This window comes from Miniopterus natalensis, chromosome 3 (assembly GCF_054644295.1).
Source record: "Miniopterus natalensis isolate mMinNat1 chromosome 3, mMinNat1.hap1, whole genome shotgun sequence".
In the NCBI taxonomy this organism is placed as follows: Eukaryota; Metazoa; Chordata; class Mammalia; order Chiroptera; family Miniopteridae; genus Miniopterus; species Miniopterus natalensis.
In genome coordinates, this window is record NC_142083.1 from 24136207 (window position 1) to 24161983 (window position 25777).

The 25777-nt window shown below is 47.6% G+C and overlaps 3 protein-coding genes across 3 annotated transcripts in view; 1 reads left to right on the plus strand and 2 right to left on the minus strand.

Moving 5' to 3' along the window:
• MTRR (5-methyltetrahydrofolate-homocysteine methyltransferase reductase) overlaps positions 1-6468 on the minus strand; it is a 42107-nt gene extending 35639 nt beyond the window's left edge. Inside the window, exon 1 of the mRNA XM_016217334.2 lies at positions 6413-6468. The gene's annotated coding sequence lies outside the window, so the exon portion shown is untranslated. The remainder of the gene's footprint in view (positions 1-6412) is intronic.
• A 570-nt stretch (positions 6469-7038) lies between these two features.
• CFAP90 (cilia and flagella associated protein 90) lies at positions 7039-11419 on the plus strand. The gene is made up of 3 exons (XM_087815061.1): positions 7039-7191; positions 9251-9367; positions 10944-11419. Exons 1-3 carry the CDS (start codon positions 7042-7044, stop codon positions 11121-11123), a joined length of 447 nt encoding a protein of 148 aa, XP_087671187.1. The 5' UTR covers positions 7039-7041; the 3' UTR covers positions 11124-11419.
• Positions 11420-14822: 3403 nt separating this feature from the next.
• ADCY2 (adenylate cyclase 2) overlaps positions 14823-25777 on the minus strand; it is a 296886-nt gene continuing 285931 nt past the window's right edge. Inside the window, exons 23-25 of the mRNA XM_087815353.1 lie at positions 21206-21320; positions 18822-18946; positions 14823-15637 (exon numbers count right to left, since the gene is read on the minus strand). Coding sequence (XP_087671479.1) covers positions 15485-15637; positions 18822-18946; positions 21206-21320 — 393 coding nt within the window. The 3' untranslated portion in view covers positions 14823-15484. The remainder of the gene's footprint in view (positions 15638-18821; positions 18947-21205; positions 21321-25777) is intronic.

Consider the following 25777-nt stretch of genomic DNA (forward strand, 5'->3'; position numbering starts at 1 on the left):
CTGCTGCAGCAAAGGACCACAAACTGAATGGCTTGAAACAACCCAAATTTATTTTCTCACAGTTTGGGGGACTAGAAATCCGTAATCAAGGTGTCTACAGGGCCACGTGCCCTCTGAAGGCTCTAGAGGGGATCCTTCCTGCCTCTGGCAGCTTTGGTAGCCCCAGGGGTTCCTTGGTCTGTGGCAGTATCACTCCAATTTCTGCCTCCGTGTTCACATGCCCTCTTCCCTTTGTGTCTGTCTGTGTCTTACCAGCCATGTGGGATTAGAACCCACCCTAATGACCTCATTGTACCTTGATTAAATCTGCAAAGACCCTATGTCCAAATAAGGTCACATTCACAGGTGCTGGGAGTTGGGACTTCAGTATAGCTGGGGGGGGGGGAGGGGTACAATTCAACCCATAACAGGTTGAAATGAGAAGTTAGTTAATAAATCTAAAACCCTTAGAAAGCTAGCACAGAATAAGCACAGTCTATGTTAGTTAATAGTAGTTGGTCTGAATTTTCACCCCATCACGCCATATACTTCACTTTACCTTTTTGAGTTGGTTTAGCTTTAGAATAGCAAATGGAGACTAGATGAGCTCTAGGATAATTTTTAAAGTTTATGCCTCTGCCCTGGCTGGTTTTGCTCAGTGGTTAGAGCATCGGTCCACAGACTGAAGAGTCCTGGACTCGATTCCAGCCAAGGGCAAGTACCTGGGTTGCAGGCTCAATCCCTGGCCCTTGTCGGTCTGGGTGCATGGGGGAGGCGACCAGTCAATGGGTCTCTTTCACATCGATGTTTCTCTCTCCCTTCCATTCTTCCTGAAAAGCAATGGAAAAAAACATCCTTGGGTGAGATTTAAAAAGACAAAAACAAAAATGTAGTATATGCCTCTGATTACAGAGGAAGGAGTCCTAGAAGCAAATGGAGCTTGAATAGGATAGAGGTGCTGTGGATTCTGATGGGTCCCTGTGCTCAGGTGACCTGGCCACTCCCTCCCCAGCTCTAGGCCAACCTCACTGCACTGTCTCTCTCTCCCCATGACTCAGCTCATCCTTGGGTATGACACAACCCTGAACTATGAAGTAAACATCTTACAGTTTAAAGAGGGGAGAGAGCCTGAACTAAATAGCCACACCGAGGTAACCACAGCCAATTATACATTATATAAATGATAAGAAGGAAAAGCACAGCCTAACGTGTTCTTCCTCCGCCTTTTCAATTTATCTAACTCCCTCTCATCCAGCATGACATTTTTCCTGGTTGCTCTAGTTGGAATTGCATACTCCTCCCTCTGTACTTCTGGTTATATCCTCTGTTGAGCCTTTGCCCCATTGGGCCCTCCCCTGCTCACTTTCTTCATTCAACAAACTTTCACTAAAGAGCTCTGACAATGCTGGGTGCCCAACGAAGGCGAGAGCTCTGGAGGGAAGCAGATAAGAGCCCCTGCCTTGAGGGGCCAGGAGTTAGGGAGATAAATAAATGAGCAGATGATGAGCTGGGGGACACTCCTGAGCAGGAGCAAGACTGGGAATGCAGAACACCAGCCTGCCTGGGTACTGAGGAAGGCTTCTTCGAGTGATTCGTGAGCTGAATTTCAGAAGGAAGGAAGGAGGGTCTGTGTGGTGGGAGAGCATTTCAGGCATCAGTAGCCAGAGCACCCAGGGCAAAGGAGGCAAGACCTCACCAGCATTGTTTGATTTAAAACAAATTTTCATCCTGAAAATGTACGTGTGTATATTATAAATAATACTTTAGGCTAATAAATAGATAAGATTCATGATTTCTCCCATTGGAGTGAGTTTGCCAAGGTCTGTCAGATTATAAAGCCAAGTCCTTATAAACTGAATTCTCAGGTCACCAAATTTTAATGTCTGCCTATACAAGCAAAAGTGATGTGATTGTGCTGTTGAAATTATGTATCCAGCCCTGGCTGGTGTGGCTCAGTTTGTTGAGTGTCTTCCTATACACCAAGAGGTGGCCAGTTTGATTCCCAGTCAGGACAAATGCCCAGGTTGCGGGCTTGATCCCCACTAGGGGGGATGCAGGAGGCAGCCAATTCATGTTTCTCCTCCCTACCTCTCTCTCCAAAATCAATAAAAACATATTTTTTAAAAAATTACATACCCAGTCTTATAGCTCATGATACCATATATTGATGCTTTCAAATAAGGTTCAGTCCTGCTGTAGTTTTTCAAAAATAAAAGCAAAGAAAAGTAAAGAAGAGAAAGAAAAATTGGTTAAAAAAAATTGTTTTACTTGGGAGCATAACCCCTGAAACACAGTGATATATAATTTTTTCTTCAGGCCTGCCACTAGGGGGCAGCAAAGGTTAGGAAATGAACGGGGGGGGGGGGGGGGGGGGGAAGAGCAGGAGCTGTGGAAAGATAGAGACAGTTCTACCTGAACCAGGCTTAGACAGGAGAAGGTCAGTGGTGTGCTGGAATGAAGAGATGCCTGCTGGAGTGGGAGTTCCTTGACTAGGATCCTGCCTTCTGAATCTTTGTACACCTGGGTGCATATGGAGACTGGTAAACATCTATTAGGTGGAAGAAAGAACAGAAAGGAGCAGAATTCAGCATATACACACACACACACACACACACACACATTATTGATTTCAGAGAGGAAAGGAGAGGGGGGAGAGAGAGAGAAACATCAATGATGAGACAGAAGCATTGACTGGCTACCTCCTGCATGCTCCCCACTGGGGATCGAGCTGAAAACCCACAACCCAGGTGTGTGCCCTGACTGGGAATCAAAACACGGTCTCCTGGATCATAGGTCAATGCTCGACCACTGAGCCACGCCAGCTGGGCAGAATTCAGTATATTTGATGGACTTCTGGGAAAATAAGAAAACGGTTCCCTCTAAAAAGCTACATTCACTGGAAGAATTTCTGTACAAATGCAGGGAGGGGGCATTGGGTCTGTGGTGGGGAAGGAAGTGAATTAGCCTCCAAAGGCTGAGATTTACCAAGCTGGAAATATACTCAGACCCATTCAGAGTCTAAACACTCAGAGTAGTCAGTGAAATGAGACACCCACTGTAAACTGTTGACCGGTACCTGGGAAACAGTAAGTGCTCAGTAGGCCCTGTGGGCTATTATTACTGGTACATGTGTTCCATTCTCAATGAAACATCAGTACAACTTGTACATGTGCATGTCAGGTATGCTCTAAAGGAGGAACACAAGGACTCACTGGCTATGACTCCTGCTGGTTCCACATGAACCTGTGGCGACTGCTTTGTTAACTAGCATCAAGGATGCCATGCAGAGATACCTGCTTCTTGAAATCCTAGAGCCAAACTTCTCAATCTATTTATCAAACACCTATGATTATAGTAGCATAGACTCATTATGCCTGAAGGCAACTGAACGACCAAGTATATTTACAATAATAAATGTGATAGACCAAAAAAAAAAGAAAGAAATCCTATAGGTAAGAATGGGACATCCCTCTATTGCCTAAAGGATCTGAGCCACATGGGCCATTTTCACACAGAGAAGTAGCCTCAATTTCCAACCTACTGCACAGCCTCATAAAAGGGGGTTTTGCATACACCGTCCCATAGGGTCCAGAGTCGGCTTCTCAGGCCAGGCCTAACATTAGCCCTTTTACACCAAAGCTTGCTCTGCTCTGAGTCTCTCCAACCCAGTTCATTCAATTTCACCCCCACCTGCCCATCCCCCCCCCACCCCCGCTGGGTTGGCTGTCTCTTGGATTCTCTGCTGAGCCCTCTCCCTTGCCTTAAGAGTCAACATACTTTTTATTGGTCTTCTTTGCCTGTTGGGCTCCATCATAAGAAAGTTTGCCTTAATATACTTGTAACCCACCTCAGAACAAACAAACAATCTCCCAACCCCTCCCACAGTCTCTGGCATATAGTGCACACTATTTGTGGCTTGAACTCGTATTTTGGGTTCTGTTGTTTGTAAGAAACAGTATCTCTTAATAACTCCACAGTCACTTTGGTTATGGAAAGCTCTGAACACACATAAGAGGAGAAACAATAGTATGAGGAATCCACGTAAGTCTCTATTTGCTGAAATTTTCCAATCATGTTTCATCAATTCTTTTCCTTTTTTTTCTGTTTCCTTTTTTTTATTGGAATGTTTATCGAAAAATCTAAGTTATCATATACTTTTATCCTAAACACTTCAGTATGCATCCATATCCAATACAATTTTTCTTTTTACATTAAAAATGACTATCTTGTCATTTTTTTCAACTAAAAAGGTGAATAATTATTCCCTGTAATTATTTAATACCTGGTCTACATCCTAAGTTCCCTATGCTCTCTCAAAAATATTTTTTAAATATATTTTTATTGATTTGAGAGAGAGAGAGGAAAGGAGAAAGAGAGAGAAACATCACTGTGAGAGAGAAACACTGATCAGCTACCTCATGCACGCACCTGGACCCGGGATCAAACCCCCCCACCCCGGGCTTGTGCCCTGACAGGGATTCAAACCAGCAACATTTTGGTACCCGGGACGACACTCAACCAACTGAGCCACACCAGCCAGTACTCAAAAGTAATTTTGGAACTGTTGGTTTGTTTAAATCAGGATCCAAACAAAGTGCACATATTATTTTTAGTTGTTACACCACTTAAGTCTTGAGTCTTTTCTGCCCACACCCCTCCCTCAGTTTTCCTGTCTCTTCCTTTTGGAGAAATTAGATCAATGGCCCTGTAAAATGTCCCACATTTTGATTTGGTGTTATCTAACTTGTTCCTCTACCTCCTGTACTTCCTGTTAAACTAAAATGTAGATCCAGAGGCTTGCTTAAATTCAGTTTAATTTTTTTTTAAGGATGCTTTGGAGGTGGTGCTGTGTATTTGCTTTGCATACACCCTAATGTCTGGTTGTCCCCTCTTAGTGACAGTCATTAAGTTTGACCTGTGGGTTCTGTATTAGCAGCACAATCCATCCGCTATATCGTCCCCATCAGCCTTCCACCTAATGGCTTTAGCATCTGTTGATGATTGTTGCCTAGATTCATTGTTCTACTGTTAAAAAAATTATTTTCTAATTCTATCATTCCTTCTACTTTTATTACCTTGTATTTGTCTATAAAGAAGAAATTTCTCCTATCAACTACCTATATACCCTAAAATAATGTTTATACAGAAAGAAACAAGATAAATGTTTCTTTTCTTGTATTAATTTTTAGAATAAATAGTTGGTGCTCTAGTCAAGTTTTTTCCTTAGGATATTTATGAACTTATGAAAGTCTTTATCTTTGATGTGCTTCAAGCCATTACTGATTTTGGACACTTAAATGGAATACACTTCAGATGGGCCCTCTTGTCTTTTTGACCTCATTACATACGTTTTTAAAAATTTCTCGGCAGAGCAGGATGTTCCAGGCTCATCTTATCACTTCCTGTCCCAGACCTGGCTCAGCCCCCTCTAAGGAACCCTGGTGCCTACAGGGTGCTGGTGCTCATTGCTAAAGTTGTCAGTACTGGGAAATTTCCATTTTAGGCATCATATAAAACCACATTCATTTTTATTACAAAACCAAAATTAAAATCACATTTATATGTCTTGATTCACAAGTTTGATTCTTAAAGTGACTAACCATAAAGACTCCATCAATTGCATGAGCCCAGCCTACAGGAGAAACCTGATGACCAACACACTTTCTAAGTCAGCTGACAACATTCACATCTTTTTACCAGGCAGGAGGGCCCGTAAAAGGTGAAGGCTCTCTAACCCCGCCATGGGCCCATGCTCTCCATCTGGTAAGGGGGCCTGGGGGACGGCGGGTTATCTGGGCTTTCAGGAGCACCACTCATAACCCTGAGTGACACCAGGGTTATAAATACGTGTGTTTATATATCCACCCCTCTTAACCATCAGCTCAGTGAATTTCCAGCCGAGGGAGCAGACCTACTGGACCAGCATGCAGATAGACAACATACCCATGTTCGCAGAGGGCCGCTCAAGTTCACCCTTAGCAGCCGAGTTTTGCCAGATTTTGTTAAATCACGCTGATTTAATTCATGGAAGCTTTCCACCTGCCCTGGCCAAAGCCCCTTGTGGCCACTGAGTACCTGGAAAGTGGCTAGTGCCACATGCTGAAACGCTGTTTTGAACATACTGAGTTGCCCGCGGGTGCGGTTAGAGCCTCCGTCTGTGCACAGAAAGGTCACAGGTTCGATTCCTGATCAAGGGCAGGTGCCTGGGTCGCAGGGTTGCAGGTTCAGTCCCCGGCCCTGGTTGGGGCTCCTGCAGGAGGCAACCCATCTTTGTGTCCCTCACATCCAAGTTTCTCTCTCCCCCCCCCTTCCACTCTCTAAAAACCAATGGGAAAATATCCTTGGGTGCGGATATGACAAATGTATTTATTTAACTCATTAGGATGTGTGAGTTAAACATGTGATTACGATTCATTTTACCAGGGTCCTTTACCTTCGCAGTGTGGTTGCCCGGGCGCTTTCCGGTCCCGCGCGCTCACCGTGCCTGCGGGCGGCGCTGCTCCGACGCAGAGCCGACCTCAGTGCCTCGGCCACGACCTGCCTCGCGCGGGCTGCAGGCTCCGCGCGGCGGCCGCTCGGGTCAGGCTGCACCTGCAGCGCGGCACACAGTAGGCGCGCGGTCGTCGGCTGCCCAGCGAACGGTGTCCGAGCGGACGAGCCCGCCCCGCGCGGTACCGCCTGGGCGCCTCTCACCCGCGCCCGGGGCGGCCGCCTCCGCAGCCGGGGCTCCCGGCCCCGCACCGGCCCGGAAAGACCTAGGGCGGGCCGGGGGCTGGAAGCGAGGCGGATCGGCCCGCCCCGCGCAGGCCCCGCCCCGCGCAGGCCCCGCCCCGCGCAGGCCCCGCCCCGCGCAGGCCCCGCCCCGCCCAGGCCCCGCCCCGCCCAGGCCCCGCCCCGCCCCGCGCAGGCCCCGCCCCTCGGCCCCACCTGGCGTCCGGAGGCCGCGGTTGCCAGGCGACAGCCGAGCGTGGGGCGAGGGCCGCCTTCCTCAGAGCGCCGGGAACTGGGCTCCGGGCGGGCGGGACCGGGCGCGGGGCCGCGGGGGCGCGGGGCGCGGGCGACATGGACGAGGAGGAGGAGGAGGAGATCACGGCGGCCGCGCTGCGGGGCCGGCCCCGGCCGCTGCCCGTGTCGGCGCTGTCCGCCTTCAGCTACGTGCCGCCGCGGCGCCAGGACCCCGCGGAGCACAGCTATTTCCACCGCCCGAGCCAGGTGCGCCGCGGGGAGCCCCGCGGGAGGGGGGGAGAGGGACCGGGCGGGGGGAGAGGGACCGGGCGGGGGGGAGAGGGACCGGGCGGGGGGAGAGGGACCCCGCTGCTCCGCGGGGCAGGGGGCCTGGGGCGGGTGCTGCGTTTCAGGGGCGGGGCTGGGGGCGGGGCTGCCCCGGGCGGGGCCCGTGCTGGGGGGACCGCGAGTGCCGCGGCCCGGGGAGACCGGGCCCCTTCCCTGAGAGGTGCGCGGGGGTGGGGCCCGCGGGGTTATGCCCGCTGGGGACCAGAGGTGAGGGAACAGGGCGTGTGGAGCAGGGTTGGGGGGTTGCTCAGCAGGGGTTTCGGAGCCATTGAGGTGAGTTAGGGCCGAAGCCTCTTCAGGGGAGGGAGGGAGGCAGGGCCGCGAGGTTCCTAAGACCACCCCCCACTCGGCTCGGGATCCGGAGGAGGGGCCCGTCTGCCACAGGCCGGGTAGCCAGGAGCAGCCAGTGCGGGGTCCGCCCCGCAGCGACTGCCCTGCGGGTCCAGAGCCAGGAAACCCCTCTAGAAGCCTGTCCGCAAACCCAAGACCAGGGGCCGGGGCTGAACGGCCGCCTGCCTGCAGGGGGCGCGCGGCCTGGAGCGCTCCTTAGGTGCTGGCCCGGCCCCGCAGACACGTGGGTGTCTCGGGAAGAGCCCCTGGGTCTTCAAACGCCACCCTGCAGCTAAGGGGGTGGGGGGAGAGAAGCCGAAGAAAATGAAGCGAATCAGAACTTGCCGAGGGTCCGGCTGTTTTTCCTAAATGTCCCCGGTGTCTTGCAGCTCTGGGTGCAGGGGCATCATTATTAACAAGGCACATTGATTGGGGATGCTCATCCTGCAGTGACCAGCCGCCCAGGGAGGGTTAACCAACGCCTGGGAGGCAGGAGGGCTTTCCCTCAGATGTTCCCACATCGCGTTCCTCTTCTTGCTCCCTCCCACCCACAGTCCATGGAGCACAGATGAATGAATGGCCATTGCCCTCCTACCAGCACACACTTGAGTGCCTGCCACACTTGAAATGTAGGAGAACTCACCTTGTTAGGAGCTTCGCCTGACAAACTGAGTTTACATTGTAAGGAGCTTAGCCTCATAAACAGAAGCGATAAGTTTCTAGTTTGGACAGTTTTTATAGGTTAAATTGTGTCTCCCTAAACTAGAGTCCTAATCCCCAGCACCTCATGTGACCGTATTTGGAGACAGGCAATCCAATTAAAGTGAGGTCATTAGGATGGGCCTAATTCAGTGTGACTTATGTCTGTATAAAAAGGGGAAATCTGGACACACAGACAGATGCATAGAGGGAAGATGACGTGAATAGATGGGGAGAAGACGGCCAAGGAAAGAGGCATAGAACAGCTTCACCCTCACAGCCTTGGAAGGAACCAACCCTGCGGCATCTTCCTTTCAGCGTTCTGGCCACTAGAACTGTGACACAGTAAATTTCTGTTGTTAAGCTGCCCCAGTTTGGATACTTTGTTTTGGCTGCCTGAGCAAACTAACACATAAACATCAGCTGGGAGGATCTTTTGTATTCGTTAGCACCTCTCTGCTTGTCTTTGAGCAAAGTGATGGACAAGAGGAAACAACAAGAAGGAGGTCATATACAGTGTGTGTGTCTTTGCAACATTGTTTACTGAGTCTTCTAGGCTTGACTATCCACCAGGTACTGAGACAGGAGTGGAGTTTAGAGCAATAATTCCTAACCTCACTGCCGTATTTTTTCCTCTGATGAGCAATATGTTTTGAAAGAATTTTTACCTGTAAATGATTTCATTTATTAAGTGAATTTTACATTTTAAGTATGCAAAACTTGTATCACTGCTAATTAATTTATGACTCATGTATAATACTAATGCACACAATGAGAGAACCCGCCAAAAAGCAATGAGTCTTGATGTTTTAAGTCCATCCATATTGTTTTATTGAGAGAAGTCACCGATTTAAATGATTATCCCCTTAGACTAAATAGAAGATGCCATGATGCCTCAGTGGCTCAACCCACGAATAAACCCTCAGCACTTTTCTCTTTTTATTCCCAGACAGGAATCATTTCCCTCTATGACTGTGTTTTTAAGAAGAACCCAGGATATAATCAGAAATTGCACCGAGATGACAGAGAGCATGCAAATAGCCTGGGACTCCATGTGAACGAAGAGGTAATACCGAGACAGGGTATTAATAGGATTTGACAGAGTAACTGTGTGTGCGCATTTATTAATATCGTGTCCACTTTGGGCCTGACTCTCTGTGCTGCTCTCCTCGTTTACTGTGATGAGAAGCTAAGCATATGCTACTGTTACAGCTCACTCTATACTGTCATGTTGCTGTATATTAATTTTGATGACTGTTGTTTTTGTTCTGTAGAATTTAACAATTTAATGGAAGCAAAACTAATAAGATTTTTCAGCAGATAAAGTAGAGTTTTGCTTAACCTCTGAGTTCAGGCTGTCATAGTTCTTCTAGGGACACTGGGCTTCCAGGGATGAAACCACACAGGCAATGATGTATCTATCTCCCAAATTCATTATCAGGCCACTGCATGTAGCGCAGCTACTCTTTTATCCCTTCACAAGTTCCAGAAAAGGAGGCTCTGCTTGTAGCCAGCTGCACAGGTGGGTGGCCAGCAGAGGAAACAACACTCACAGAGTGAGGAGGTGGTGTCCCCGTTAGTGTGGCCGGTCCCATCTGCCTGCTGCCTTTCCACACTCTGACATCATGTCCACACACTCTGATCTGAGGACAGTATGATTATTAAAAGTAGGGTGCTGGTTAATATTATAATCTTTTATAGGATACACAGAAATCAGAACGTAAAAGCTTTCTGTGGGATTTCTTTCTAGATCACTGGATGCTTGCCTGTGGCTGTTACTGTTTAACCATGCCATCATGTCACTTTCAGTGAAACTCATTATTTTAATGAGAAATTAAGTGATGGAGGTACTATGGGGTATTACCACGTAGGTCATGGCCATTAACATCTTTCCTGTTGCTTTTGTTTACCTTACTTCATCCCTAGTTGGTAGCAAAGTCAATGTTTTCCTCCCATGAGAACATGCCTAGTGTTTCTTATACCCATTCGTAGACTTTGAGCACCTCCCATGTACTGCTGAGCACACAGGGAGTGAGGCAGAAGTGTCTGTGCTCCTAGACCTGGCATCCCCACGAGGAGACAGAAAAATAAAAGCCAAATATTGAACTGAATCCAGGTAGTCATACATGGCATGCAGAGAAATAACGCCTTTTAAGATGAGGAAAGTGAAATAATTGGGGGGGGGGGGCTTGGAAGATGAGAGGGGCTGGGGAGATGAGAGGTGCCAGGGAGATGAGGAGGGGGTTGTGGAGATGAGGTTGTCACTAGCAGGATGTGCCCCTGGGAAAAGAAAGAAGTTGGGAAAAGATGGAAACAAAAGGCAGGAGCAGGGCAGGGAGAAGGCTGGGGAAGTAGGAAGATCATGAACCTAAAGTCACAGGGTACCTGGCACCCAGTGCAAGATTGTGGCCTTTCCTCTGAAGGACGTGAGGACACCAGAGGGCTGTGAGCAGAGGGGCTGACACAGTTAAGAAGTCCCCCTGGCGTCAGTGTGGAGTAGCCCCCAAGAAGCCCAGGCAGAGATAGGATGCAGGTGTGCATGTGACTCACCGTCAGCTTCCACATCCCGGGGCCGAGGGGTGGGTGAGCCCTGCTGGTGAAGGGGGCGTGTGCTGACCTGAGTGTCCTGACCCCCTGGACAGGAACAGGAGAGGCCTGTCGGGGTGCTGATGTCGTCTGTCTATGGGAGGCACATCAACCAGCCAGTGGAGCCTCTGAACAGGGACCACGTCCGTGTCAACCATGTAAAGGCCGACTTCTACAGGAAGAATGACATCCCCAGCTTCAGGGACCCAGGCTTTGGGCACATTTCTCCAGCCTGACGCCCTCCCTGTGGCCCGAAGCAGTCGCTGGCAAGTGAGGTTCACAGAGTGGCAATACAGTGGCCTTATTTCCCTTTCATGGACTCTGTGAGCCTGCAGGTGCCTTTTCTTGTGCATTGACAGTGGGAAGTAGCCCCCTTTCCTCGGGTTGCCTTGACGAAGCACCTGGCCAAACACCTATAATACTTAAGGTGGACATCTGGTGTGACGGTTTCACGTGAAATTATTTCAGATGAAATGATGCTGGAAACTGATCCACTGGGCGCACCTGAATAAAATGAAAACTGTTCTCACTTGATAGACTTGTTCGTGTTCACAAGTCTTCCTGGGGGTGGGGGGCGCTCATGGGGGCAGTGTGACGTTACGTAACAATTACGGAAACCCTACTGCCTGATGCCTCTGTTTCCCTTTCTCCAAGAGGAGGTGTACTGAAATTGCCCTTTGGCACAGTCAACCTCTAGATACCACAACACTTCTCCCCCCCCGAGGTCTGAGCCACTCCGAACAGAATTTTGCACAACGGAGAAAAGTCCTAGTAGGGACAGGTGGCCTCCGTGGCCAGCAATGCCCATGTCACGCCTCACGGGAGGAGCTGTCACAGGTCACAAGGAGAGACTGGACTTTAGTGTTCAACAGACTTGGGTACAATTCTGGCTTCGCATTTTCTAGGGGAAATATTTTCACCTGTGTGAGCCCACATCAGCTCAGCATCCAAGAGGGAGTCCCAGAGCCTGAAGAGCTGGCGTGGGAGTCAGGGAGCCACTGCAGCGTGGTCAGAAACAAGCACCACGGGGGCTACGATTGTTACTTTGAACAGCCTTCTTTTTAGAAGCAGCTGCTTTTAACCTAGTTAGGAATGTTTGCTTTGCAGATAATTTGGAACTTATTCAAGTATTAAGATATTGGCTGTATTTTTAATGAATGGATCCCTTGGAGGAAATCATCCCTCATCTATTGTGATTAAGTTTCCCACAGCTTAGCAGTTAATGGGCAGGTGATCTAATGTATTCCAATGTTGATTCCTCAATTACTGGTTTTATTTTGATTCTCTAAGGACACATGACACTAAGTTGCTGGTAATTTCAAGGCTGAGTGACTCCTAAATATTTCTTTATTCTTTTGAAAATGGTTTCCTCCCCCCCACTGTAGATGCCTTTTCATTTCTTCCAAACAAATAGCAGTAGCTTATTTGGAATGCCTTTGGGTACATTAAACCATATTTATAATAACATAATAGAAAATATATAAAATTAGAGTTGTGGAAAATTAAAAAAATTACTTTCTTCAGTTTTGATTACCAAGAAAGACAGGCATCTCAAGGAAATGCCTCCATCTGAAAGTCACTGCCATAAACTAATGGCATGCTAAATAATTTCCAGGTACTTTAAGTCAGATCCCACTCCCTTAACTTTCTTCTCATTTTAAAAAGCAGGCCTTGAATGAGGCCAGGTTTCTCACTTTTGTTAGACATAAATGCCTGTCCCTTGGCGTGTCGACTTTTACAATTTAAAGCCAATCCACGAATGCCTGCTAGTCATCTTATCAAAGAGAAACATCTATTAAAAGAATTTGTTTTATTGATCATATTTCCACCCTTAGTGTGATTTGAAAGCAGAGTGGTTGCTGCTGTCTTTAGTAAAAGGTAACAGAGGTGATTTGCAACAACGCAGACGTTTTAAACAGATGGATTAAAATCACTGCAGTTTTAAGGGCACTGGACTGAGGCGTTTTTAGGAGAGGGCTTCCTACTGGATGGGAGGTTGAGGAGGGCCTTGAGGAGAGTCTTACCTCCTACCGATGGTGTAAGGCCACTGGGCTGAAGAGCGTGAACTGCATTTCATCCTGTTTGCATGATTTGCTTGCTGGAAGGTTAGTTGCCAGAGATGAAGGTGCTTTGACCAGGAGCCACACTTTCAGATTTCAGGGAACTGATAGGTTTCCATTCTAGTCTGGTCTTAGTCACTGATCTCCTGGGAAACTGAACAAACTCCTGGACCTATTTGTAAAATGCAGGGGGTATCAGGCTGGATTGGGGATCAGAATCACCTGGAGAACTTGGTATCCAAAACATGGGCAGTGTGAGGGGCCCCACTGCCAAAGTTTCCAACCTGGTAGGTCTGGGTTGGGGCCTGAGAATCTGCATTTCTCACAGGTTCCCAGGCAATGCTGATGCTGCTGGTTGGGGACCACACTTTGAGAGACCCATGTATGCACATACCTTTGCAAGGAAAACTCTGATAATGACTTTGATTGTTTCAAAGTCTATTGTGTGTTAAGGCTGGTGATACAGCTTTGGATAAAAGCAATTCTCCTGTGAGTTCTTTTCACCAAACTTAGCACATGGGGGGAGCACTTTTAAGAGCACTTTGTCAATCACCCAGCTGTGGGTGCTCACCAAGACAGGTGACATAAAGTGCCCTGGGATAGGTGCTATAGGCTTTACGGAAAGAAGAACCCACAAGGTGCAGCTGCCAGTCATGTCACAGGTGCTTTACATGGCCAGATGGAAGTCACTGAAACCCTAGGGCATCCTAGTCCAGGTTTTGATTAGAGTGACTGAGATATGCCCTATACCCTTTTTCTTCTTTCAGTCACCTTTTTGGAGAATTAGGTATATCAAGGCCAAGGCCAAGTTGCAATTACAGAATAAAAACATTCCTGATTGAGGCAGACAATTGAATAAGTCATGCTGCGGTTCTTCTCCCTTCAGTGAGTGAAGGCAGTTATTAGTTTCCATGGGTGCTCTTACCGGAGTGTGAGCCCAGGTCCTGTAGGGCCACCATGTCTCTGCTGAGAACGTGCTGGCAGGAGTGAGCCCCATACCTGCCAGGAGGGCTCAGTCATTAGCTCATTTAACCTGACCTGATCCCATGACCTACCCACAAGGAAAATACTACTCAGAGAGACAGAGAGATGTGTTCAAGTCACACAGCTAGTAACACATCCGAGCCAGACATCAAACCCAGGGCTCAGGCTTCAGGTCCCAGCTCCCAGGAACGGGCTGCTTCCCAGTAGATCGATGGGTCCTCTATTTGCCCAACCAGGCTGGCACGTGCAGGTTTGCTTTTAAACATTAGGCTACACATGATCATGCTATTTTTCACCCTTTGGCAGAATGTGACTTAATTATGTGAAGAAAACCCCCAAAACTTTACAGTTGGATTTACTGCAACCAGATTTGCCAGGTCTTTTATTTTCAAGGCTCTGCCTTCTTACACTACCTCGGATATCAAAGGCGGTTTGTGGGGCCTGACAGTTTCTCGTGGTTTGTCAAGCCGCTGTGATTGTTAACTTACACAGTCAGTTCCAAATTACTCATATGCATCCTGGTCTGATAGGTTACTAAAAGGCTACAGTAGACAGACCCGAGCATGTGGACAGAGGGGTGTGTTGTTAGCAGAGAATCTTCTTACTATTAAGATATCTTCCCTGAAAATGCTCTGTAGAGATGCCAAAATGAACAGCAGACCTCACGACACATGGAACATGCTTTCCTCTCTTCCCAGGGAGCCGCCTACTCAGGTATCTGCATTACAGACTGTTCTGATATGAATGACTTGAGCGTATGAGAAAAAATGGAAAACAAACCTCTATTCTGGAGCAAACCAGGGGAAGAAGGAGGGTGTGTGTCTCTGTGTGTGTATGTGTGAGTGTGTGTGTGTTTTGGGGGCAGGTGGGGGGAGATAAGACACTGTAAACCAAAGTACATAAAACTTTTAATGAATTAACCTTACAAAAGACAATGGCATCAAAACATCAGACGGGTTTGGTACAAAACTGGTCCTAGGTTGTGAGAACTAATTCTGATGATGGATGACTATGTGCTGCTGGCACGACACAACAGAGCAAGGTGACAGAGCCACGGATCCCCACTGGGGCCCGTGGACAGCCACTGGCAATGAGACACGTGGGTAAACACAGTCAAATTCCATGTGGGGGTGACAGAATCAACTTAGTCACAAATACTGTGTGTTGTAATATCAGACTAGCGGATGCGTTTGGCGAGCTACCATATTTTCCAGAAAAGAACATGCACCAGAAGATAATATACACCCCCTAGTTTTATTGCCTTAAGAATGTTTGTTTGTTTCACCTCCATCATCCGTGCTAGTCCTTTGAACACCTTTCTCTTCTACATCACACACTCCTTGTCCGCTTCCTTCGGAGTAAGCACAGTGCGAGTGGCAGAACAATCTGGGCACACCAATCCGTGTGCCACCGAGTCACAGGAACGAGTCTGCAGAGGCTCCAGAGGACAGGACAGAGCACACACACCAAAAACAAGGGACAAAAGTTGCAGTCAGAAAGTGCATTGTACCTTCCTAGAAACACAGTCTTCTTGCCAAAACGAAGACAAGTCTTCAGGAAGCCAAGTTGCTCTGGGAAAGGGACCTTGACATTTCCGTGTTCACAAAGTACGTCTTCAGATCCCCCTTTCCCTTCACGTTGATTATGCCTCGGCACGTGCACGTGTAGCCCAGGGTCTGCAGGATGACGCTCGTCTCCTCCGTCACCTAGAAGCACGACAGGGGAAAGAGTGTTTAGCAGGGATAACACAGCCCTTTTGAAAGGTCGTCTGCTGTCAAGGATAAAGAGCCAAGAAATGTTCGTGTTCTTTGATCCGTTAATCACACTCCTGAGAAATCAGTACGAGAGAGACTAATCCGCGAGGAAAAAAAATTAAGGACAGTGTTTAATTCACCCTCTCAGAAAAGTTAAGCCTGGTACCTGCTACGATTTCCACCCTGTGAAGATTAAGTGTGGACATATAAGAGACATGAAAGCAAGAGCAAGTCAAAATATGCTGAACTGGCGGGATTTTACAAGTTGTTGATGTTTACAAGTTGTCATGAATGTCATTTCAGGAAATAGTTAAACATAGATATTAATAAAAATGCGAGGAGATACCCTGAGAAGGTGAACACAACTCCTGCAAATGGCCAGGAGTGTCTGGTTTAATGCATGTCAATAAAATGACCCAAAAGTAAAGACACTAGGAATTTGTACTGGCTTTAGCATGGGCAAGACGCTGAGTCAGGTGTTGACTTTCCTCATTTTACTGATTGACATGGGATGATAAATGGAGTGAGACCCTCCCTTGCAGCCTGTCAGTGTGACAAGACTAGCTGTTTGTCATGTGCAGGTCCTGCTGGGTCAGAAGGCAGTGGCACCTGCTGGGTAGGACCACTTCCCTCTGCAAAGGGAGATACCCTGTCCTGCATTGAGCTATGTGATGTCTCAGCTTGGGCCTGCCTTCTGCTCCCTTGGGGGCCCATGTCTGGGGAAGGAGACACAGGCCTGCCTGTGTCTGGCTGCTTGAGTGTCGTAGGAACCTCGAACAAGACACATTTTCTTAAGCAGAGAACCAGTGACACACACAGGCTTGACAAAGAAGGAGATAACAGCTTCGGAGGTGAGGGAAGACCCACCTGTGGGAACAGCATTCCCCAACCAGGCCACCCAGGCGGTACCTGGGTTTTGAGCAGAGAGGGAGGGAGCTGTTTTTTCAGGAAGTCCTGGTAATGCGGGGAGGAGGGAGCCGTCTACCTGCTATGAATCCTCCCTGTCCGGGGCAAGCCTGGCTGGATGCCAGTGGGCTTTCTATGCTGTTTGGGCTTCCAGTCTAGAAAGCGTGGTAGGATTTCATGCCCTTTAATAAAAGCAACCTGTTCCTGAGGCCCAGGAAAAGCATTTAATAATCTCTTCATCATTTTTTATTTTCTCTGGCATCTCACTATTTTTTTTTTTCTTTGCTCATAAGTGGAAATAAGAGGCTATGGGAGCTAGAGGGAGCCATACCCTCAGGAGAAGGAAACCTACCCAGGAAGCCTGCCACCTGCTGGGTGAAGGCACACGGGCCTGCAGACTCACTTCACTGTCCACAGGCCAAGCCCGTCCGTCTTCCTTCCTCCCCGGGGCTCAGAACTCACGGAGCCCGTCCAGGTGGTCGCTCTGCTCTAAACTGCATACAGTTTTGTGATGCCCGATATCCTCTTAGAGACAGGCATGAGCACAGACTCATTGCAATACTGACCTGCAGGGGATTTACAATCTCCAGGAGTGACTGCTCTCCCTGACCAGCTTCTCTTAAATGGCTTTTGATACTCATCCCAAGAGCTTGAAGGCCACTTGGAGAATTGTGAGGCATATTAAAACTACTGTCCGCCTTCTGAATGTCCCAGGTGTGTGGTGGGGACATAGATTAACCTACAGGCGGGAAAGTGTATCCTTGGTAGGAGCATACATCTCCCCAAACTGAGGACCCTCGGTGGGAGGATGCTGGAGCCTCCCTGGACACTGGGAATGGGCATGCAGAAAGCCCTGGAAGCCACGGTGCCATCGGGCACATTTAGATTAGGCTGCCAAGGTAGGCAGGCCATACCTGTCCAGGGTAGGCCACTGGGCCGTCTCCACAGTCAGCGGCCACCACTCCCACCCCCTGTCAGAGGAGCCCCATTTGTCCAGTTTGTCTGGGAAGGCCGGATATTTCCTTTCCTCCCCCATCGCTATCTCTGTTCTCTCTCCCTTCTCTTTGTTGGATGTTGCTTACTTTTCAGACTAGTACTCTGACTGGAAGAAGGTGGACACTTAAAAGTAATGTTAGTGTCATTCCAAGTAAAAATTAAAGAGAAACTTTAGAAAAGGCCCCAGCAATGACATTGTCTCGGGTGAGGGAGGTGGAGTAGCATGGCAGGCAGGCGAGCAGTCAGAGGGTCAGTGACAAGCCCATTCTTCGTGATCCTGGAGCACCCGGTGGTCTACAGAGATGAATAAAGTCTCTACATCTCTATCACAATTTTAAGAAGCCAAGTTATTTGTGGCCAAGCTGAGGCCTGCAGGACAACGACTTGCAGATTTCTCTGAAGAGGCCTAAAAACCGATAAAGCCTCTCATTTGTGTCCAGTGGTTTTCACACATATTTGCCGTTTGGCAAGGATTTATCTGGCAGATTACAGCGTAGCTGGGGTGAGATGGGGAACCATTGCTCTTTGGGGTGAGGCAAATAGAAAGTTCAGCACAGGCACACACGCACACACGTCCTTCTCATTGGGAGAAGTCAGTCCCTCGATTGTCCTAGACGTCTGGCCAGGTGCCCAAACAAGCACACACACTCACCACTGCTTTTCATTTTTCAGGTCTTCCCTTTCTCTCCCGTGGAAATCCAGAGATTTCCAGTCATTTCTCAATCTCCAAATCCCATTCTAGTCCCATTTAGCACAGCCATGTCCTGTTTCCCGAGATTCTGTCTCTCTCTCCTGAGGACCCCTCCTCTCCTCCCCCCGATTCAGCCCCCAAGGAAAGGAAGGCTGGGGGTTAGGTCTGGTTTTGGTGACAAAGCCCTTTCAAGGTGTTGGGCGAGGAGAAGAGGAGAGGACTCTAGTCCTGTACTTCCCACTCTGACTGTCCTACTGCGTGCTGGTTGTTGTGATCACTTACTTTCACAATTGCCATGACCTTCATATCCTTACAGTGTTTTATTGTTGTTAACAGTTAATGCAGAAACAAACGAACATTTCTCCAATAAAAAGATTTAAGTAAATTTCAAGTGTTCAAGGTTCTCAAGGTGTGGTTTTCAAGTTTGAAGTGAATTTCAAGGTTCTTTCTTTTGTTTTAATATAATAGCATAATAATTATTATATTATTCATGGTTCCCTAGAGGACAGACGCAGCGTACGATGACTGTGCAGACTGAGCTACCTGTATTTTGTCTAGGACTCCAGTGCTGTCCATCCTACTGGCCACGTTTACGGTGTTGCCCCAGATATCATACTGCGGCTTCTGAGCTCCAATTACACCAGCTATTACAGGCCCATGGTTCATACCTGCAACACATCAGAGCTGGGTTAAGATTCACATTATCGCAACTGTCAAACAAAAGTTTTATAAGACCACCTTGAATCATCATTATTAAACAAACATTACCCCACATGACTCTAAAGCAAAGAAAAATAATTCTTCTAATTTTATCATCTCAAAAATATGAAAATATTTATGTTTGTATTTTCCCCCTCTGGACCTGATTTATGCTTATATGTCCATTTATCATTATTCCATAATATCCTAAAAATTGGTTATGCTTTAAAAAAAGAAAATTATTATATAATTGTTTTCCATGTTGCTATATAGTCTTAGGCAAGAGATGGTAATTATATTGTTTTCTGATAGCTTTGTATTTAATTTTGAAATATAAATGTTTTTATTTTAAAGAGCTGCACTGGGTACATGTACTATATTTATCGGTCATTGTGCTGCTGTTGGACTTACTGCTGGCAATGGGGTGATCTCTACTTAACTGCAAGCATGTGCTCAACTTGTGGTTCCTATTAATTGACTGATTCTGCAGCTTAACATACAAAAAAGATATTAGGAGCAAATTTGGCTCTTATTATTTGTATCATCATTTTTGTGGGCGCTGGGCAATATTAGTCTCCCGATTTTCTACCATGAACTGCCACTGGATGGCGACATGCACAGAGGTAGTAGAGCCGGGAAGCTGACCCTGGGAGAGGATGAGGGTTTGGGCAAAGGGGGACTCAAGGGCCAAGAGAAACACTGAGCTTAGGCTTCCATAGAAATTTGAAAGAGCTGGCATGTGGGGTGAATGTTTTATTAGTTACTCAATAATCAGTAGGAAGTAAGCACTCAATAAATACCTGCTGAAGGAGGTCCATTCCATTGCTCACAGTAATTTGGAAAACATTGCTAAGGTCCGAAGCAAGTCCACTGTGCTTTGATGTAGCACATGTGACTAGCAAATAATTGTCCCTCTTCCCCCTTGCAGTGAAGGGCAACGTGATTTTAGTCCATATATGTTTGGCTATTGAGGGGTCATTCTGCAATGCCATAGATTTTCTTTCCTTTTTTAAAAAGGAGGGTAGAATGAAAGTTTAAGGAGCCCATTTTCCAAGCTGTCAAGACAATAAAGAGTCTCCAGGGTCAAGGAGACACCTCGAGTTTGATGTGGTCAGCAGGTGGTGGGGCAGCCCTTCTCACCTAGGTATATGGCAGAGCCCGGATAAAGGTCCACCGTGCATGGAGGTGAGAAAGTATGAGAAATGTTTCCAGACGCTTACAATTAGAAGTACATACAGAGGGGAGAGTCCCATTTGCTCAAAAAATGTAAAATATTTCTGGGTTGAAAAGAATATATGCAGAGCTAAGGAAGAAATAGCTCTATTTAATATCAGGATTTTTTAAATAGTTGAAGTCTGTGAAAGAGAAGTGAAAGCCATTCAGATGTACTAAGTTAAAAGATCTACTCTTATGTGGACTTGCTTTCAGAAGAAGAAAAATGTGTTGCCAAGAAAAACACACAATGGTCAAAGAAGCTCTTACAAGCCCTGAATGGCTGGAAGGAAATGCAACCTCACAAGGCAGCTGTGCTAACCTCAGGGCTGAACACACACATTTTTCCTGGGTAAACACTTGTAAAAGGCAAGTAATCATGGGACATGCTAAAGAATCAACTTAAAATAAGGAAAGAACTTATTAGAAATTTGTTTAATTTAAAAAAGTTGGATTTTTCTCTCAAATTTGAAAGTTCACTCTGATAAACTATAACTATTTCAGAACCTAGGTCATACATTTAGCATTCCTGTAGGCTATGGCTTCAGGAGTGTGGCTATTTTAACAATTCTAAAATGCACTCAAAATTTTTTTAATGTTTTTACAACTCTGAAGTCTGGATGCATCTTCTAGCTTATGGCAGGCCCTGGTTTAAAGGCAGAGGTCTGTGAAATAATGAAGTGGCTCACATTCAGTGGCCTACATGAGCTCCTCTGGTGGCTAAGCCTGTGCATGTCATGGTTCGTCCCTGGCCGGAGGGAAAGGGACAGTGGGACTGAAATCCTGCTAACGGTCCAGTTGCTAAACCTGGGTGCAACCAAAGGGAGTATTTTTTGTTCTACTTTGTGCCCAAGTGCCCGAGAGCCACTCGGCTTCCCTGAGCATTTCCACCTGTGATCCAGTCCTGCTGCTCGAAAGACACACTGTCCTACTCAACGCAAGGACTGTCAACATTTCCTGGGAATTGGTTCCTTACTCCACGCCTCCTCCACAACCGACCCGTCTGCACAACGTACCCACTCGCAGCTTGAAGTCGTTGAAGGAGTGCTTGTTGATGGCATCCAGCTTGGCCACCAGCGCGAAGGCGAACTCCACCATGGTGCCGATGTGCATGTACTGCCTCTCGGGCTCCTGAGAGAACAGAAACACGGCAGGCGGGGTTAGGGCGTCACCAGCTGGGGAGTATCCCCTCCGGTCAGAAACCCGTGCTCCGCGCAGAACGGAACACCACAAATTATGGCTCCGCAACGCGCTGCAGACACTGGTGAGAATGAATCTCATCTCGGGGAAGCACTGTGGCCAAATTCATTTTTGTGGCCACGAGACGTGAAACACTAGAAGACAGAGTAGGGCCTATATTGTTTTAACCCAGACGTCACCAACAGGAGCACTTTGGGGAGGGGCTGGCTCCTGGTCCCCACTGCCCCTCACACCCAGTCATCGCCCTTCTCCACTGGGCTCTGGCACGGGGATGCTGGCCTGTAGGAACGGCCTCTTTTGCTCTCCTGGTTTTCTGTTGGACTGACCCCTGGGCGGGGCAGGGGGAGAACAGGAACAGGGCGTGGGCAGAGGAAAGGGTCAAGGGATTCACTCCTCCTCTACCTTACTCCACGCCTGCTGCAGTTCTCCCTGGGTCTGCAAGCACCACTCCCTTCTTCAGTCCTTTTGGGGGAGTGGGTGTTATGGGCTGAAACGTGTCCCCCCACAAAACTCATGCTGAAGTCATAAACCCCTAGTACCTTAGCATGTGACTGTATTTAGAGACAGGGTCTTCAGAGGTAATTATGATTCAATTAGGTTATTAGTATAACTAATCCAGTAAGACAGATATGTTTATCAAAAGAGGAAATTAGGACCCAGACAAGCACAGAGAAAAGACCATGTGGAGACCCAGGGAGAATACAGCTGTCTACAAGCCAGGGAGAGAGGCCTCAGAAGAAACCAACCCTGCTGACACCCTGATGCTGGACTTCTGGTTTCCAGAACTGTGAAAAATAGATTTCTGTTGTTTAAGTCCCCCAGTCTGTGTTACTGTGTTATGTCAGCCAGAGCAAGCTAATATAGGGGGGTAACACGTTTCTGCCTTTACTTGTCCCTGCTGGTGCACCATCCTTTGAAGAATGGAGTGTTATCATATGTATGAAGCTGAAAAAGAAGGGAAGTCCAAGGTTTCCAGTGGGGATAGGCAGAAATTTCAATTTCTATTCGCTCTTAATTTGTGTTTATTATTACTGTTACTGGTTTATATTTACCATTGATTTGTAACAGCTATTATATTTATATTTACTTTTGAAGTTCATCTTTTTAAATTGTCTATTTTGGGCTACATTTAAAAATAGATTATTCATATATGTATGTACTTCATAAAACGTTTTAATTTACATGTCCTTTAGGCTCCTGCTCCCCAGGATTTAATGGTTGGTGCACCAAGATAGTTGGGAGCACAGCTGCTGTTCAGTCTGCCTGGTGAAATGCAGTCCCAATGCTGGTGGCAGGCTTAGGGGACAGACATCCATCTTAGTCCTAAAATCAATGCGGCCTTTCTCTTACATCTGTCTTATTCACTCGTTTGTGAACTCCACAAGGGCAGAGATGATGCTCTAGTAATCTGTGTCTACACAACATGAAAAAGTGTCTGGATGCAAGAAGCACTTGGTACTCGCTTACTGCACAGCCACACTTAGGTGGACCATCAGGTGGCAGAGGGAATGACTAGAAAAATCAGAGAGAATCGTCAAGCACTGGTGGGAGATCAAAGCCAACTGATGTTCATCTGGGGAGCATACACCAAGGAGGGATCATTCATGCATCCACTGAGGTGGGGGAGGGCTCCAAGAGAAGAAAAGGGGATATTGCAGTAGGCTGGGGAGTGACCTCAGTTGGAACAGGCATCAGGGACGCTGGAAATACCTGAGAGACGAGTAGCAGAAACGGACAGCGAGGTGTCGAGGTGTCACGCCATGACTTCTGGGATGAGTGTTTAATGTTGGGGACATTCACAGAGGAGGCTGGGGGGGCATTCTCCATGGGGATCAAGATAAAACCGACTCCAAGGATGCCAGTAGGGATGAGTGAGGAGAAATCAGGGACAGGGAAATGAAGAGAGCCAAGGAACCAGCTAAGGAAGATGACAAGAGGATCACCCATAGAATGAACACAGCATTTTAATCTTGCGTGTGAAGAGGGGGAACGCTAAGGCAGGGTCTCCCAACCTGGGCACTGCTGACATTCAGGGGGGATAGCTCTTGTTCTGGGGACTGTCCCATGACTTTAAGATGGTGGCAGCATCCCTGGACCTCCGCCCTCTGGATGCCAGGGGGTGATAGGCTCTGGGAATTTACTGTCCCAGTGGATATGTGTGCTGCTACCACAAGGAGAGAGTGCAGAGGTGTCAAAAATAGAAGGGAAATTTCAAAAGGCATTTATCCAGATAGCTGTGCCTCTTTTGGGATTTAAGGAAAACACATTAATTCTCGAGAATCCCAATGTATTGGTCAAATGAAATGTCATTTGTTGCCAGATGAAATATTTGGCTACACAATAAAGTTGTTTCATTTATAAAAATTAAGTCAAATATATTTTGTTCATAACTAGAGAAACAAGTAGGTGTGTTACAAAATGCAAAAGTGACTTTCATTTCCCATAAAAATAACTAATAGCCACATTCATATTTATAAGAATGTTATTTCCCCCTTTAGAAGACTTTCACTGAACTTAAAATTATTTGTAGGATGACCTTACCAAGATTCCAATTAAATGATCTAAATAAAAATAGCTCATACTGAGTTAAAACTACCCGCATGGACATGATGACATACCATATTTTATTTATGTCCAAAAACGCTTATACCTGGTCTATTGGAGGGGACAATGCTATCAACATTAGAAACAGTATACAAGCCACAACTGTATTATTGTTGCTATTAGCATTTATATTACCATTCTGTCCATGGAGTCTATTGAGTGTTTTTATTATTGAGTCTATTTTATATATAAGGACACTGAAGAGCCAAAAGCTTAGCTATTATAGTAAGTAACTTACTATAATAAATTAAAATAATTAATAAATTAAAAGTGAGCAGTCTCGCTTGAAAGTTAGACTCTTTCCACTCTACCATGAAGGTAAATAGTTTTGGTCACTGATAAGAAGTCAGGAATCAGCTCAAGGGCAGCTAAGAAGGCAATTGTTGAGGGCAGAAGGGACGGGGCCCCAATGGAAGGACAGCTTTACTAAGACGAGGAAGCAGCAGGGAGTGAATGGTGGAGATACAAGCTCGTGGGTGTGGATGTGAACACGGTGGGGGCAGGGCTGGTGAAGGAGAGCAGTGGGCGAAGCAGCCTGAGCTCCGGACTCTCAGAGGTGCCCAGGTCTATACGCCCCCTTTGTCACTGACCTTGGGGCGGTTACTTCATTGCTGTGCCTGTTTCTCCATTCTGTAAAATGGACTGGGGGAAGGAGGTCTCCTAGGCTTGTTAAAAGTAAAGAATCAGGCCTGGCCGGGCGTGGCTCAGCAGTTGAGCATCGACCTAGGATCCCGGAGGCCGAGGTTCAATTCCCGGTCAGGGCACAGGCCCGGGTTGCGGCTCAATCCCCAGTGGGGGGCGTGCAGGAGGCAGCCGATCAATGCCTCTCATCATTGATGTTTCTCTCTCTCTCCCTCTCCCTTACTCTCTCTGAAATCAATAAAGACATATTTTTAAAAAAGTAAAGATTCAGGAGGCATTTAGTAAGTGTTAAAAATGTCAGGGGTGAAAAAGGAGAGGGTTTGAATTGGGAATAACAGGTCTGGAAAGCAGAGAGAAGGAAGTGAACCTGTTCTCTAGGTGAGGGGAGCACACAGTCATTCAATGAGGGCACCAAGGCCCCTCTGGGAACTTTGGGGAAGGCCACCTAAAGCATGGTGCCTGCTGTAATGCAGGTGGAATAAACACGCATTCATACAAAAGCTGAAAACGATATGCAGTGCCCGGGAGACAGGCAGATAGGATCTAGACACAGCGCTTCTCAGGGCAGAGGGCAGGCGAGGCTTCTGGGAACCGCGGAGCCTGGGCACTGCCGACGGGTGAGACGCGAAAGCAGGGTGCTCGGTGTACAGCAGAACCACCAGGAAACGAGTGGAAGTGGGGGTTCCAGCCTCCCTCTCAGAGACACAGCAGGTTTGGCGGCGCCCCGGAAACCACTCGGAGCAACCACCCTGGGCAGTTTGGATGCAGGTGGTGGGTGCGCCCCACTTGGAAGGGATGCTGAGAATCGGTGTGGGCCTGCACCAAGCAGTGTCGGGAGAGGGAGGAGAGGGCAGGGCAGGGGCCAGAGCCGGATGGTCAGCCGTCTTCTGAGAGCAGGGAGGACAAGAAGATGAGGGTCGTGTTAGAAAGCCGGGTGCCCATGGACAGCTAATGTGATACCCAAGCTCGGCCCAATGGTCGGGACAGCATATGATGGTTTTGGCAGGGGTGAAATATGCCGAGGGGATGGGGCGAGTCAGGTGAGAGCCCTGGTGGAGAGGAGAGACTGGGGAAAGAACAGGGACCACGACCTGAGGAGCTGGACCACCGGCAGGGGTCAGCCAATGAAGGACCCACAGGCT